General features: G+C 36.4%; 1 protein-coding gene across 1 annotated transcript in view; it reads left to right on the forward strand.

Annotated features, from left to right (window-relative positions):
• Positions 1–17,285, forward strand: part of TANC2 (tetratricopeptide repeat, ankyrin repeat and coiled-coil containing 2) — a 372,574-nt gene that overhangs the window by 98,830 nt on the left and 256,459 nt on the right. Inside the window, exon 3 of the mRNA XM_080825462.1 lies at positions 3,411–3,482. Coding sequence (XP_080681588.1) covers positions 3,411–3,482 — 72 coding nt within the window. The remainder of the gene's footprint in view (positions 1–3,410; positions 3,483–17,285) is intronic.

A 17,285-nucleotide genomic window follows, 5' to 3' on the forward strand; every position in this document is an offset into this window, starting at 1 on the left:
TATTCTAGCACAGTATTTAGCTGAAAACACTAAAGATGAGCTTGGCTTACCAAATTCAAGGTTACTTAAATTGCTAATTTTTCAACTCTAATATTTTGATCCTGGGCTGAAAAGAAGAATCATTTAAAGTATCCCCTTCTTACAGGAAAGAAAATATTTTTCTTGGAATTGTTCAGGCACTTTCTCATTAGACTTTCTCTAACTTAAGTACCTTCATAGAAATCAGTACATACTGAATATCCCAATATGGTTGGTATTTCTTTACCAGGCATATTTCAGTGCTTTAATACACCTCAATTGAAAGCTGTCTACCCTGTGAGGTAAATTCTCCAGTGACATTTTCCCCTTTGAAATAATGGGAATAGGAAATCTATTCATGTTTCTCAGTATTAAAAGTATATTGTTTTATATTACTTGCTGGATTTAACTCAGTATGCAGTTAAAAAAAAATAAATGTTCTCTGCTGATTATCTCAAATCCAGGAAACTTAAGGTCTGGTTTTGAAAGCTAGCACTTTAGTTGGACAGTCAGGTCTTTTTTTATATCTGTATCTGTTACAACAGGGGGTTTTCCTCTGGGAAGTTCACAGCATATCTGAAGTAAGTCTTTAACTCAGGTTTGATGAGTAAATTCTTACTTCATAGACGCAGCCCAGTCCTACCTTCTACACCCTGGGGTGAGGTAATCAGTCTTATGCAAATAACTTGACTTGCTTGACGACTGAAGGTCTTCTGTTTTGTCCATAAATGTAGATGTAAGTGTCCTGCGTGGGAGGTCTTATCTGTACTGAAGGAATTGTGTGTTAAGCAAAGCAAAAACATTTGAAGTACTGTATGTCATTGTAGTCTTGCTATTTTGGATAATGGATTCATTGGTTCCGTAAGCATACCACAAACACTTTTAAAGAGGTTGAAATTTTTTTCCTGCATCATCTTGGGAAAGTGGTGAGTTTATTCTTCTTAAAAAATCTTTAACTGTTTACTTTTACCTGAGAGTTAATCTCAACTCTTAGGCTCAGTCTTCATTGGAGTAAGACATGGATGGTTATAGGGTTTCAGTCTTAGAGGAGTGAATTGCTCAAATTTACTGTAATGTATTTCTGATTTAATTTTGAAAATTTAGGCAGTTAAAACATTTTAGATTATGATGGTATCAAAATTGTGATTTGTTTTTTGTCTTGGAATTCACTGCCCGGCTAACTCAAAACTATGTCTTAAACCATTTCTTGCCTGTATTTTTCCTGTGGATTGTTTTATTGATACCCTGACATTCCACAGATCATGCAAAAATACTGTTTAAAGCCTAGGTTTTGTTTTGTTTCGTTTTGTTTTGCCTCTTATTGTTTAGGAAGGCAGTCCTGATAAGGGGACATGTCTATGTTTTATTCATATTACTTCTCACATACTTTAAGAGCATGTTTTGATGTTAAAACAGATTATATATGTAATTTTATCTTCATAAAAAATTAGAAAAATGAAAATTTAAGACCTGCCTGGATATGAATGTTGCTCATTGTAATTGATTTCCAAGGAAGATACTTGCATAAAAAATTAATTACTAGGAAGAAAAATTGGCTAATACTATATTTACACATCCTGATTTAAGGTGCCATAGATTCCTGATATAGTTTTGTATTTTGATAAAATGAATGTTGGGTCTCCTGTGTGGTTCAGTCAGTTAAGCATCTGCCTTAAGCTCGGGTCATGATCCCAGGGTTCTGGAATGGATCCCACATTGGGCTCTCTGCTCAGCAGGAAGCCTGCTTCTCCCTTTCCCTCTGCCTCCTGCTCCCCCTGCTTGTGCTTTCTCTCCCTTTCAATAATAAAATAAATAAATAAATAAATAAAATCTTTAAAGAAAAAAAAAAAAAGAATGTTTATTCCACAATAATTTAGGACTGCATAATACTTTATCTTTTTCTTTTGTTTAATTATTTGTCCTGTAAAATTTCCCACAATCTGAATTTTGTTGTATGCTCGGGAACAATTCAACATTTTCCTCTGTCTTTTGCTTTTCCTGAAAACTGACAGCTAGATTCAGAGGTTTGACAAGACTCAGGTTTGATCGAAAACTGTAGCTGTTGTGCTCCTATCATCAAGGGGCATATAATGTCTGGTTTTTACTCCTTTTTAATGTTATTAATCATTGATGCTCAGTGCCTCTGGAGCTATTAGTTCATTATGAAATGGTGATATTATGATTTTTTCTTTTGGTTCCCATTTATTATCTGGAATGATTTTATAGAAGATCTCACTTATGTACTCTTTGTGTACCAGTACAATTTATATAGGAAATATAGGATAAATTGCTTGGTTCTTTCCTTTTTCCCAGATTTCAAGATAATGAACTGGATTCCTGTCTTCCTCAGAAGGTGACCAGTTAGTTTAGTGTTGTTTCTTAAACGTCATTGTGATCTCAAGACCAGAGAGAGCAGACTCCCCACTGAGCTTGATCCCAGGACCCTGAGATCATGACCTGAGCTGAAATCAAGTCATCAGCTGGGCTCAGCCAACTGAGCCACCCAGAGGCCCCAACTTTCTTTTTCTTTTAAGTTCTTTTGTTATGTTTATTTGTTTATTTTCCTATAGTTCAGTCTTTAGTACTGGAATGACTTTTGTTTTATTTCTAGTTCTTTCTTGGTTTCTGTCTCTTCATTTCTGAGTTTTTCTGATACTAATTTACATTGTTCTTTCATGTATTATATAATTTTCTTATTATAACTTATGAGACATATAAATGTAATTTTTATTAGTAAAACATAGAGCCCAAGGAATTGTTTGACATACTTCAAACAGGCAGCTGTAATTAATTTAGACGTTGCTTTAAATCTTTAAATCAAGGTTTCAATACTGGAATCTGTGAGTGAATTTCAGGGTTGATAACATTATTCATTTCATGCAAAGTAGAGTGTATGTGTATAGGAATAGGGAAAGAACACCTTGACTTTCTTTACATTTCCAGAGGGGAGTGTTAACTGTCCTCACAAAAATATGGGTAAGAACGTTTGGTTTATATAGGAAAAAGTCTCCTCAAATATTTTAATGATTGAGATTGTAAGAAATGAGAACAAATGCTAGACATCATAGTTGTTTTTTTTTCAAAGATTTATTTATTTATTTTAGAGAGAGAGAGGGAGAGAGAGCGTGTGCAGGGTTGGAGGGTTGGAGGGAGAGGGAGAGCGAGGATCCAGGCAGACTCCCTGCTGAGTGCAGAACCCAGTGCTGAGTTTGATTTCACAACTCTGCAACCCTGAGATCATGACCTGACCCAAAATCAGGAGTTGAACACATAACCAGCTGAGCCACCCAAGTGCCCCCAGATGTCGTAGTTTTAAGATACAAATGGTACCGTAGAAGATACTACATCAGTTCCATTATCTATTTGCTTATGCCCTTTCTACTTGTATATAGATGGAGGGAGCGAGGAACCACCGGATCGAAGACAGTCAAGTGTAGACTCTCGCCAAAGCCGCTCTGGCCAAGGTAAGCTTTCATTAAATTTATTATTAAATTAAAAAGAAAAGATATCAGCTGTTCTTTTCTAGTACTTTATCTGAGGTTTGGGGTTTTCCCTGGGTCTAGTTTAGGTATTCCAGTTTCTCCTTTAGGGCTTTAAATGTTGCAGTCTAAAAGTTCTGTGATATCATTTATTCAAGGTAAAATGAAAAATGTTCTCATATCATTTTTAAATGGTAATACCATAATAAGATTTTAAGTAGTTTAGGAACATTGTGATATATATCTGGATATCACTTTTGGAATATAACCAAAAGTAAATTTTTAACAGTAACATTTGTATCAGCACGCTGGCTTTTTAAGATTTCATCAGCACAATATTTGTTGTTTTAGCTCTCAGAAGAAATGGTTTTTGTGTATAGTTGCTATTTTAAATTAGGACCTTACTAATTATTTTCCTTTTCTGTTTAAAATTTATTATAAGCTGTAGACTGGTTTTTTGAAGTGACAACTTCCAAACTAGGTAAAAACATCCTGTATCAGTGAAATCTTCATATAGGCCTTTCCTAATTAACTTGTTTAAAATTGTATGACTAGTACCTCCACATTCTTTTTCTTCATAGTACTTATCACCTTTGTATTTATTTTATTTTCTCTGTCCAAAACTAGAATGAATGTTTCATGATTGTAGAGATTTTTGTCTTGTTTGTTCATTGCTGTATTTCCAGTGCCAAGAATAAGTACCAGGCATGTAGTAGTTACTAAATAAATATTGCTGAATGAATGAAATGGCCACTAAGAGAATGGAGTTGAGAACCCAAATTGATGAATATATTATAAAACTTCAGGCAGTCATTTTGACTGATGTATGATTCTTAGAGAATCTTTACTTAGAAATAAAATAAAGCTTTGATTTACAAATGTATGGTGTTTTTATCCTGTAAAAGTTCCTGGTTCTTTTGTTCCATAATCTTCTTACCTTTTTTCTCCAAGTTTGCTCTACCCAAGTTTTAGAGTTGTGTTTTTATTTATTTTATTTTTATTTTTTAAAGATTTTATTTATTTATATGAGAGAGAGAGAAAGCACAAGCCGTGGGGGAAGGGTTAGAGGGAGTGGGAAAAGCAGGCTCCCTGCTGAGCAAGGGGCCCAACATGGGGCTCTATCCCAGGACCCTGAGATCATGACCTGAGCCAAAGGCAGGCACTTAACTGACTGAGCCACCCAGGTTCCCCGAGTTGTGCAGTTTTTAAAAAATTGTTTGTTGCAGAATAAAAAGAGGAATAATATACGCAGGTTGATTTGGAAATTTTAACTTGTACTAGTACTTATTCATTTTTAAATAATATGCATGGTATTTTATCAGGAATTTGTCTAATTTTTCTCCTTTTTTCCCCTTAAACATATTTTTATATGAAAGAAGAAGTTAAAATGAATTATAGTATATAAGCATATCAAATCAACACATTGTACACCCTAAATTTTTATAATGTTATATATGTCAGTGATATCTCAATAAACCTGGGTTGGGGGGAAAGAAAGAAAATGAGCACATGTGTGAAAGACCCTAAAAATAAAATTAGTAGAAATTAATAGAAAAAAATTATACTAATTTTATTAAATATCATAATTTGTATTAAATGTCACAGATGTAGATACGGGAATTATTCATTTATCTTATGCCCCTTAGGCTGTGTCAGTTAAAATATTTTTCAAATCAATGAGTGTAGTTGAGTTTTAATAACAAAAGCTGAGGGGCACCTGGGTGACTCAGTCAGTTAAGTGTCTGCCGTTGGCTCAGGTCATGAACCTGAGGTCCTGGGATTGAGCCCTGCATCCTGCTTCCTGCTCAGCCGGCGGGTGGGGGGTGGGGGGGTGGGGGGGTGCTGATTCTCCCTCTCTCTCTGCCCTTCCCCCGTTTGTGCTCTCTCTCTCTCTCAAATAAAATCTTTAAGAAAACAGCAGAAACAAAAGCTGAACCTAATAACAGCAAAATCCATGATCTCTGTGACCTTGAGCACTACTACCTGATTTCAATCAGAAATTACCAGGAATTCCATCATCATCAGAGTTAACTAATAGTTAAAACGTGTTTCTTACCTTCTTGGAAATTTTGTTTGTAGTATCTCTTTATTTAGACGGCAGACATAAAAATACATGTATAACGAGCTGAATGAGCATCAGTATTATCAGGAGTAAAGAGATGGAATAAACACACATTTCTACATTTGCTCCTTGCAGAAACCTGCTAAACCATCAGTAAAGGGGGACTGGAGAAAAGCCAACATCAACACAATTTTAGAAACTGGAGAGTATATGAATAATTAAAAACTGAACCCTAAGCTCAATAGCAGAGAAAATCAGGAAAACAACCTCCAGAAGCCTCAAAAAACTCGAGAATGGTAGCATGTAGAGATGGAGGTGAAAGGAAGATTAGCTGAAAGTCAGTTGAAGAAGCATTTGATTCCTGAGACCTCTTCCTCAAAATTAGCTAACCAGTCAGCTGGGCAGGTGCCCAAGTCCCTACTCTTAACCTTGGCAAAACTCAGAAATGTATTCTTCGGAACAAAATAGAGATTCTCTGGGAGACATCTACCAGGCACAGTTGAGGGCAGTCCTCTACTGAAAATAGGACAATTGCATTCCAGCTGTCTTTATCCTACTGGCACTAGGATACTGGCAGTTAGGCTTTCATATTTCAGGCAGGAGGTTGGCATAGTCTTTTCTGAAGAATCTGACTAAAGAGAAGGCCACAAAATGTAGCCATCAGAGATTACTTAAAAAACAAAAACAAACAAACAAAAAAACCCATCCCAGCCAGTTCACTCTATGTATCAAAGCTCTCAATCAGCCTTTTAGTCCTGTTCTTTTAAATATTAGCAACTAACCAAGGGTTACTTTAGATATTTGAGGAAACCTTCTAATGTATGAAAGATAGAGATTAAAATAAATAGAATAAAGCAACTTAGAGAGAACTTGGAGAAATTTTGCAGAGAGAAGTAATAGAACCATTATTAACATCCTTACGGAAATAAACTAATACAATCTTTTAAGACATGTAAGTTTTTTGGTTTGTTGTTGTTTTGCCTGCCTTGTACCCTTTCTTAGGACTCTTTAGGATATGATCCATCAACATGAGAAAGACAAATAAACGAAAGAGATGGGTTATAGGAAATAGGAAATTCAACAAAGGAGAAAGGTAGAGAAGTCTTTAGAATGACAGTGAGAAAACAGGGAGAGAGGGCAACCAAACCAAATTGGAGTATGTTAGAAGTCTCCAGAAGAGTTATCTCGTGAAAATGAGATTGTTAGAAACCTGCTGCATTAATTATCTTCAGAAAAATTTTAAACAATTGGCAAAAGGTTTAGGGTTGATTGGTGATAAATACATAAAATAGTAAGTAAAAAAAAGAAGTCCTAAATTCAAGAGAAAACAAATAATGTGTGGGAAAGAAGATATTCTTCAGAGTAAGTCCTCAGTCTTGGGGCAAGGTCTGGGGTAGCTGATGTCTATGCCCGTCTAATCACTTTACTCCAGCGTGGTACAAATACTTCCATTATTTGATTTGGACCAGTGAGCAAATCTGGTGTATGTGGCTTTTATTTGTACAGTTGATTTGATTTGCTAAAACAATTTTATTATTTTTGCATCTATGTTCAAGTGGGATATTGACCTTTAGTTTTCTTTGCTTACAATGCCTTTGTCTGATTTTGGTAACTGAGTAATGCTGGCCTCCTAGAATAAGTAGAAAGTTGAGAAGCATTTCCTCCACTTCAATTTTCCTAGAATATTTTGTATAGAACTAGTATTATTTCATCCTTAAATGTTTAATAGACTTTTTCAGAGAAACCATCTGGGCCTGGAATTTTCTTTATGGAAAGTTTTAAGATACAAATTAAATTTCTTGAATAAAGTATGACTATTTGAATTATATCTTCTTGAGTAACCTTTTAAAATCTGTGGATCTTCAGTGATGTCACCTCTTTCATTCCTGATATTGGTAATTTGGGTATTCTTTCTTTTTGAACTGATCATTCTGGGAAGAGATTTATCAGTTTTATTGATCTCAAAGAATCAGTTTCAGTTTTCGTTTATTTTCTCTGCTGCTTTCCTCTTCTGTATTTCATTGATTTCTGCTTTACTCTTTATTCCTTTCTTCTTTCTGCTTTGGGTTTAATTTCTTTTTCTTCTCTACTTTTTTCGAGTGGAAGCTAAGGTGATTGTTTGGAACTTTCTTTTTAGTATAGGAATTTTAGTGCTATAAAATTTCCCACAATGGGGATGCCTGCGTGGCTCAAGTCAGTTAAGCTGCTGCCTTCGGCTCAGGTCATGATCCCAGGATCCTAGGATCCAGTCCCGCATCAGCCTCCTTGCTCAGCTGGGAGCCTGCTTCTCTCTCTGCCTCTGCCTGCCACTCTGCCTGCTTGTGCTCTCTCTCCCTCTCTCTTTGACAAATAAATAAATAAATAAAATCTTAAAAATACTGCTTTATGTACTGCTTTAGCTGCATTTCACAGAATTTGATGAGTATGATTTCATTTAGTTTGAAATACTGTCTGATTTCCCTTATGACTTCTTTAACTTGTGTTATTTAGAAGTGTGTTGATGTAGTTTCCAAATATTTGTGAATTTTCCATATCTTTCTTATATTGATTTCTAGTTTAATTTCATTATCATCAAAGAACACTTTCTTTGAGCTGAATCACTTTTTATTGAAACTTGTTTTATGCTCCAGGAAATGATCTTATGTTCAGTATGCACTTAAAAAGAATGTATATTTTACTCTTCTGGGATGGAAGGTCCCATAAATATCAATCTGGTCAAGTTGATTGATAGTGTTGTTCATGTCTTCTCTACCTTTGATGATTTTCTGTTGGCTCATCCTTTCAGGTAGTAGGAGAGGAATATTGAAATCTCAAATTATAAGTATGGATTTATCTATTTCTCCTTTCAGTTATATCATAGTCCTTAGGCTTGTGTTCTTCTGGTCAAAAGGATTCCCCTCCCTCAGAGACTTAAGTCTCCCCTCAGTAACAGCTGCCAATAGTGAAAAAAGTTTGCCTGGGGGGCGGAGCTGGAAGAAAAAGGTAAAAAGAAAAAAAAAGCCGGGGGATTTCCCCTCAGTCCCCTAAGGAGCCACCCTCACCCCCTTCATTCATACTGCCTAATCAGGTAGAGAAGACTTGTTCTTGCATCTTTCTTTTCATCCATGCTCTGCTATTTCAGGATTTGGATTTCCTTTGAGTTCAGAGTTTGGGGACATTAAAAACAGTAGGAAATGTGCAACTGAATTGGTTGTCCTTCAAATTCTGCTTTCCTTCCACAGTTTGCCTGCTACTGTTTATTTTTCAGAGTCTTCAGATTGCTGTTCTACTTTCCAGGGTTTTCATTTACATTCACCAGTTTTAGTTACATTGAGTTAAGGTGGAGCGTGCTTATTCCGTCTTAACCCAGGACTAGAGGTCTTTGGTGTTATTTTATTTTGTGTTTGCCTCTCTGAAGGGGTGATGTTCAAATTACTTAACAATTAATATGCCATAAACATCAACTTACCAAAACAAATGGCAGTCTTTTGGGAACAGATACTAGTTTTAAACAACTGATAGGCATCTGTAGGTGTATAATGCTTGGTGACTGCCCTGCCTGATTGTGAATTCAGTTTTCATTTAGTGTCTCTTCTCCCATGATAACAGTAGACGGTAAGGTAAAGGGTCTGGTGAGATGTCTTATCTAGGGGCATGATAGCTCTTTCCTATGTGTTGACTGACTAGCTTGGCCTCTGTTCTGTTTCTCAGGTACAGTGGATTCTGACTCAAACATGACCACACTCCCTGCTCTAGCTTGGGGCAGAGACCTGTGATGTCTTCTGCTTATAAAATGTAGGAGATGGGAGATGCCTGACTCCTTGCAGTGAGTCCAGTCCTGCTCCTCTCATTCAGACTGCTGCCCATGGGCACTTCCTGCTCCTTGAATCTACTGCTTCTGTCCTTAAAACAGACCTGGAAACACTCATCTTTCACAGTTATCCTCCTACACATGCTCTGGGCTATAATTTCCTCACTCCGAATGCATCTAGTTTCTGTCTTCCATGGATTTCTTAACATTTATCCTCTGTTACTGGCTTTTTGTTTTATTTTATTATGCTTTAAGAATTTTTCTTTTTAAAATACTCTTTTGTCATTCCACCCTACCTCTGTTGCCATTTTAGTCTGAACTACCCTCATTTCTTTCCTTACAGTCTGTTATAGTCTGTTGTCCTTGTGATAGCTAGAGTGTTCTTATTAATACAGATCAAATCATTTATTTCCCCAGACTTGAAGTAAAACTCCTCAGTAGCCTTCTCACGTTTAGAATAAACTCCAGCCTTTATCACTCCCTATAGAACCCTACCTGAATTGCCCTTTTCCTAGAACTCTAAATCTGTGCCTTAGCACTCCCTCCATTTTCTACTTTGTTTCCTTTCTGCTGGCCTTTTTGTTTAAACATGTTAAGAGTATTTTCTTTTTAAGGCCTTTATACTTGTTCTTTCTTGAATAAAGGGCCATAGATTTCTGCTTAAGTCAGAGGCCTTCTGTGACCATCATACCAAATACCCTAGACCCTAACCTTCATAGTGTTTATCACTACCTGAAAATAATTATTTATTCATTTACTTGTTTCGTTGTTGTCTCAATTACTAGAAAGTAGGTTTCATTTGAGCAGACTTCATCTTCTTCACTACACTTGCCTTAGAACACTTGCATATATGAATTTGTCAGTATTTGTTGAATGAAAGATTGAACAAGTAGCACTTAGGGTGCTTGGTAAGATATATGAATGTTCCCAGGCTACATAATGGATGCAGTATTCACTTCTGTTACTTAACATAACTAAACAAGTAAAGTATTGAAGAAATTATGTTGAGGGACACTGGGTGGCTCAGTCAGTTAAGTGCCTGCCTTTGGCTCAGGTCAGTCCTGGGATGGAGCCTGGAGCTGGGCTCCCTGCTCAGCAGGGGAGTCTGCTTTTCCCTCTGCCCCTGCTGCTGTGCTGTCTTGCTCACTCTCTCTCAAATAAACACGTAAATAAATCTTAAAAGAATTTTTTTGTTGTTGTTGAGTGTAGGTAGTTTATCAGACTAATTAATTTGTGAAATGAGGATCCTGGAGTATGATTGTGCCTGTTAAACTTCTAAGTTAAGGCCTTCTGAGATTGGGTGGATATTTTCTGCTTTCCAGTATAACATATTGTGTATAATTGGGATATATTATTTATTGTATTTAGTCTTGTCTGTTGAGTCTCTTTTTTTCCATGTAATTTAGGAGTTCATTATCAGTAGGATCTTTGCATCTAGCACAGTGCTACTGTCTTGCAGTTAGGTCATCAATTTGACCATCAGTTCTAGGAATTCTAGTTCTGTATTTCATATGTTACTTATCAGAATTGGTTTTGGTATACTAGCTCCATTTTCTGCAGCAAATGATTTTTTCATTAGAGGTCATATATAAACAGAACTTACTTCGTTCTAGATATTAAATAAATGCATGAACCAGTGTGATGTGACTGAAACCCAATTTTTATTTAGTTTTACAAGAATAGCATTAAGCTGGTATTAGGCTCTGATACACAAAATGTGTATTGGTGTAGTAATGCTCATGAGCAGCTCATGCTGGAAGGCTGGGAAACTGTACAGGGTTTAACTTTGCATGATTCTCATTATCTGTAGCCAGTTTTATTTGATTAGTACATGTTGGTGCATTTATAGGAATAATACAGTAAATGGTCAAATATGATGTGTTCTGATTATTTTTCTTTCCTTGCTAATATGTAAAATATATAGTAGAAATGAGATGTTCATGCTCTTAAAACATACACAGATTATTTTTCAGTCTGGTAAGTTACAAAGATTTCTTTATTAAACCAACTGTTTAATAACATAAAATGATAAGGAAAATTATTTCAGCATTTAATGTGTCATTTTTGTATCATTGTAAGTATCACTATAGTGGGTCACTAATGAACAAAATTTTTTATTGTTTTAGTGGTTTATCATTGTGATAAAAAAATCACTTAGTTTTCAACATAGGTTGCTTTGAAAAAAAAAATTTAATTATACATATGTGCCAGGCTCTGGGCGAGGTGCTTTTACATAATCCTCATTTAATTCTCAGAATAATGCTGTGAAGTAGGTATTATTTTCAGTAGGAAAATATTTCAAGCTTTATACTAATCTACACCAGAAGTTTCAAATCAGCTTTGTTGGTAGCATGTACTTAGAACCCTTCTGTTCTGATATTTAAAATTAAATTTGTTGGTGGTTGGATAAGATCTAGAATGAAAGATCTGACCTTAAATGATAAATCCCTCTAAAGTGCCTTTATTGCTAGTCCTGTAATTCTGAAATTTAACTTCATGTTTATTATTCTTTGTATAACACTCATTTTTCATAGACTTAAACTTGAAATTGGCCTTTTAGCAAACAACTTCTTACTATCTTGGGCCTCTAGGAATGTGTCAGAATGTATTTACATATATTAGTCATGCTTTTTAAAATGTGAGTTATAATAATTTTACTAATTAAAAGATTACTTTTTACCAACAATTTAGATATTTAAAAAGAACATGTTAAGGCTTCTTTTCCTTCTACTACCCTAGAGTAACTAATATTAACTACATTCAGTCTGTATCCTTTCATGTTTTTTCCCTGAGTTCATATTGGCAAATGTAGGGATGTGTCTGTATGGATGGGTGGGTGTATTAGTTTGAAGATTTTTAAAAATAAAATGCAGTTTTAGTTCATTATCCCCCAGTCAGCATGACCATCCCTCAGGAGCATACTTAAGTTCTAATTGTAAAAAATCGGTATAATGGTTCACAGCATAAGCAACCCATAATTTATTTCACCATTTCCTCATACATGAGTGTTCAGACTTTCAAAGTGATTCATAATCATTTATCTAATAACACCTTAAACTCTTGGAATTTGCAACCCCAAGCACATTTTGTGTCAGAACATACTAAGTATCCTACTTACATTATGATAATTGGCCTAGTTAACACTAGAAACATTGTAGAAACCTCTCCTTGCTTATCCATATTTATGAAAGAAAAGGAATAAAAGCATGACAACTAAAAAGGTTGGAAAAGGTATCTTTCCAAACATCTTTTTTGGCAAGAGATAAAAATCATAAAACCTCTTTGGAAAACTTCATAATCTTTAATTAAGGGCCGTACAGAGTTGAATAACAAAAGGTGAAGAAGAGACCTGTTAGTAAAGCCTGGGATAAAGTTATTACTGAGTAAATATATTTTTTGTTTTATTTGAGGTACAGTTTGGATTTATTAGTAAGTCTTATTCCTAGTGAGAGATTAAAGAGCTGGTTCCCACAAGGGGGCAGACTAAGACTACCTGAAAACCTTCATACTATAAAGAATATTTATTTTAAATTCATAGTTGATTTGTTAAGAAAGAGGAAATTACCTGGGGCTAGAAATGAGTAGGAAGATAACTGGTTGATCATCCCGTGAATGGTACCATATATTGGGGCCATACACCTACCTCATCCTCAGTGTAAGCATGGACTGTTGGCATGTTGGATACTCAGCTGTGGCTATGGTCAGATTAGCCTGGGTGAGTGGAAGTCCATATTGCTGAGCCCATGTATAAATTCCATCCCTACTACCATGGCCACTTTGTTAATGGGCCCTTTGCGCAGGGTTAGTGTGACTGAGTAGAAAGACTGTCTCCCCCCAATAGGTCATCTAATCTTCTGTGTTCAGCACCTTCTCTGCAGTTTGCTTTTTGGTAAGCATTCACATGGGACATAAATTGCTCCATATTCTGTGCTCTTTCAAAGGGTCTATTCATATACCTCATCCCCAGATTTCCTTGTCACTAGTTTTCCAGTTATTCCTTTCAAATCTCTGAATATCCATTAAACACTCTCCATGAGTCAGTTCCTCTGTCATCTCTTTTCCAAGGCAAAGTAAACAACTAGGTACCGTGTTCCAATTTCTGCCACTGGAAGGGTTTCCCTTCACTAATGTCCTTTAAGACTGCCTCAAAGTGGGGTTGTAGTGTTGTCATCTCTGGTGTGCTGTTATCTTGCAGAACTATCAGTTAACAGGCCTGATTTTTTTTTTTTTTCTTCTTCAGTAAGATGGTTATAGAGAATTTACCAGATTAAGTGAAAAGAAGCTATAGCAGGAGCAGGAACCTTGGGCATCTGGGCCACTTGCTCATGCAAATTATTTGTGCCTTCAGGACCTGCTCAAGCCTAATCTCATGTACACTTCTTCCTTTTGCTGGTGAAGTGCTGTAGTACACACCCAAGCATATTGATTTCTTGTTTTAACAATACTTAGTTCGTGATGGGCTGCCGAGGTCACATGCATTCATTCTGAGGTCCTATGGTAAGGCAAAAACTAATTTTCAAGAAAGGGTAGTAGTTGTTTACACAGATAGGATGGCATAGGTTTTTTTTTTTTTTTTTTTTCTTCTTCTTTTCCAAAGTACTAGAGGTCTTCCCTGAGATTGACCTAAAGTTCTGCAATAACAGTGCAAGAGCTCTGTCTACCACAGAAACTTCAAACATCAGAACTGGTAGGTTATATAACCCGAGGGGCAAAGTAGCCCATATTTATTGCAAAACCTTCTATTGTTCTGGTCCTCTCTCACATCCAGCAGTGTTGGTAAATGGTTCACAGTCTCATAACCCAGTGAGGTACAGGGTGCTTAAAAAAATCAAGGAGGTCTACTAGGCACTGTACCTCTTTCTCAGTAGTAAGGGAGAGTAGATGCAGCAACTTCTTCACCTTGGAAGGGGTGTTTTGAATTGCTTAAGACCATAGGGCTCACAGAAGTTTCACAGTGTGGAAGATCTCTTGACTTTTGTTAAGATTTATTTCCCACTCTCTGGCAAGCATGTTTTACCACAGTAGCTAGATAGTTGCTACTTCCTATTCACCAAGTTTAATCATCATGAAATTATCAGTATAGTAGTACAGCAATAGTGTCCTATGAAATTGAGGGACAGTTAAGATTATTACCTAGAGCAGGAGAATTAATGGGAGGTAGGACAGTGAAAATATATAGCTGACCCTGACAGCTGAATGCATACTGCATCTGATTATCTCATTCTCAGGTCAATAACTGCAAACCAGGTGTTAGGGATATGCTGATTTGCTTTAGCAAGAAACCATATCTAAAATAGTAGCAGCAGTGGGAGTCACAACCTGAATAAGTTACAGAAATACACTGTCTCCAAGATATGTCTATCCTCTGCACTGGGCAAATAGATGAGTTGAATGGGGATGTGGTAAGAGTCATCACCCTTTGATCTTTCCAGCGTTTAGTGATTGGATCTACTTTTACCTTATACCTTAGAGACTAATTGAACTTAGTTCTAGATATAGGTCTAGAACTTCACTGGGCAGTACAGTAGTCATTGGCCACATGTGGCTGTTAAACACTCGAAATGTGGCTGGTCTGAAGGAAGATGTGTTGTATATGTAAAATACACACTGGATTTGAGACTTCCTATTTTTCTGTTCATTTCAAGAATATTTGCCTTTACTTACTGAAGCATTTTTGTAATAGTTGCTTTAAGGTCTTTGATTTTAATTCTAACATCTTTGTAATCTCAGGAATGCTGTTATGGATTTTTTTTTCCCCCTTAGATTGAGATTTTCTTATTCCTTCATATGCCATGTAATTTTGGATTATGTTCTGAATGTTTTAAATATTATCTATGAGACTGTGGGTTTTATTTAAATCCTAAGGAGAATGTTGTTTTTTGTGTGGTTAGTGGCCAGTCAAGCAGAATTTGTTCAGGACACAGTTCCTGTGGGGGCTGTGTTTCCAGTGTCAGTTCTGTTTTCTAAGCATTTGGTGTACTACTGAGATGGGTCCCATGTGTGTGACCAGTGTCCATTCTTGGATCCGAGTAGTGGTACATCTTGTTGTTCTGTTCTCAAAGCCCGTGTGTGCTGTTTAGGGTCAGATCCATGCACACAGAGCTCTTAGATAAACCCAGAAGTTCATATACAGCTTCATGGGATTGTTTTCTTGATATCCCTTCTTACTCCAATCTTGTGAACAATTTCCAGCTTCCTCCTTTCCCAGCACTCCTGCTAAAAAAACAGACTCTAGTTTTCCCATTCTGGTGTTCAATGACTGTAATGGTTTGTATCTAGATCGAGATAAAAGGACATAGAGAGGGAAGAAAGCAGTGAGGATTTACCACAAACTAGTGGGCTCACAATTCTTGGAGTTAGAGAAAAGGGTTCCTTCTCCCAGAGTGTTAGGTGCCTGCTCAGTCACCTGTACCATCTCTGTGTAGCTGCTGACAAAGAATTGTCTGGACATTGATATAGAAGATAAGGAGGAAAAGAGGGCTTTCCCTAGTCTCTCAGACCAGTTAGGGCCCCCTTACCTGCTCCTACCAACAAGGGAGAAATTTTATTGGAGCTCTTTCTTACCTGGTATGCAATTCTGAGTTTTAAGTGTCCTGGTCAGGCAGTACCTGAGGAAGAAACATGGTAAACTCACCACCACTTCAGTGGAACTGCATACTCTGTGCTCCTTTCCCAGTCCTCCCACTGCTGTTTTCTTTTTCAGTCCTCAGATAGCTACTCTGTGCATTCTTTTTATTTGTTTTGTTTGTACATTTAAAATTTCTAAAAATAAATTGTATATTTTAGAGTAGTTTTAGGTTTACAGCAAAACTGAGTGGAAGGTACAAAGAGTTCCCCGATGGCTCTTGGACCCACATGTGTAGAGCCTCCCCCATTATCAGTATCCCTCACCAGACTGATACATTTGTTTATAATAGATGACCCTACCTTAACATATCATTTCACCCTAAGTCCGTAGTTTACAGTAGAGTTCACTCTTGTCGAACTTTTTATGGGTTTTGACAAATGTATACTGACATGTGTCTGCCAGTATAATATCATAGTTTCACTGCCCTAAAAATCTTCTATGCTCTGGCTATTCATCCCTCCCTCCCCCAATCCCTGGGAACCACTAATCTTTTTACTGTTTCCATAGTTTTGCCTTTTCCAGAATGTCATTCTATTGGAATCATACAGTATGTCCCCTTTCCCAGTTAGCTGCTTTCACTTAGTGTTGTGCATGTTAGGTTCTGCAGTCTTCTCATGGCTTGATAGCTCATTTCTTTTTACTGCTGAATAATACTCTGTTTCCTGGATCTGCCATAGTTTATTTACTGTTCATCTACTGAAGGACATCTTGGTTGTTTCCAAGTTTTGACAATTATGAATAAAGCTGCAATAAACATGCATGTGCAGGTTTTAGTGTGAATATATTTTCAACTCATTTGGGTATATACCAAGGAGCACAATTGCTGAATTGTAAGATAATGTTTAGTTTTGTAAGAAACTGCCACACTGTCTTCCAAAGTGGCTGTACCATTTTGCATTCCCACCAGCAATGAATGAGAGTTCCTATTGCTCTGTATCCATGTCAGCATTTGGTGTTGTCAGTGTTTGGGATTTTGACTATTTTAGTAAGTATGTAGTGGTTATCTTATTGTTGTTTTAATTTGTAATTCTCTGGTAACGTATAATGTTAGACATCTTTTCATGTGTTTATTTGCCATCTAGATGCTTCTTTAGTGAGGTGTCTGTTCAGATCTTTTATCCTTTTTTTACCTGTGTTTTTCATCTTATTGAGTTTGTATATTTTGCATAATGGCCCTTTATTACATGTCTTTTGCAGAGCTGAAGTTTTAAATGTTTAAAATTTAAATTAATGAAGTCTAACTTATTATGTCTTTCATGGATTATGCTTTTGAGGTTGTATGTAAAAAAGTCACTGTAGGGGCACCTG

Source organism: Martes martes (assembly GCF_963455335.1).
Source record: "Martes martes genome assembly, chromosome: 16".
NCBI lineage: Eukaryota > Metazoa > Chordata > Mammalia > Carnivora > Mustelidae > Martes > Martes martes.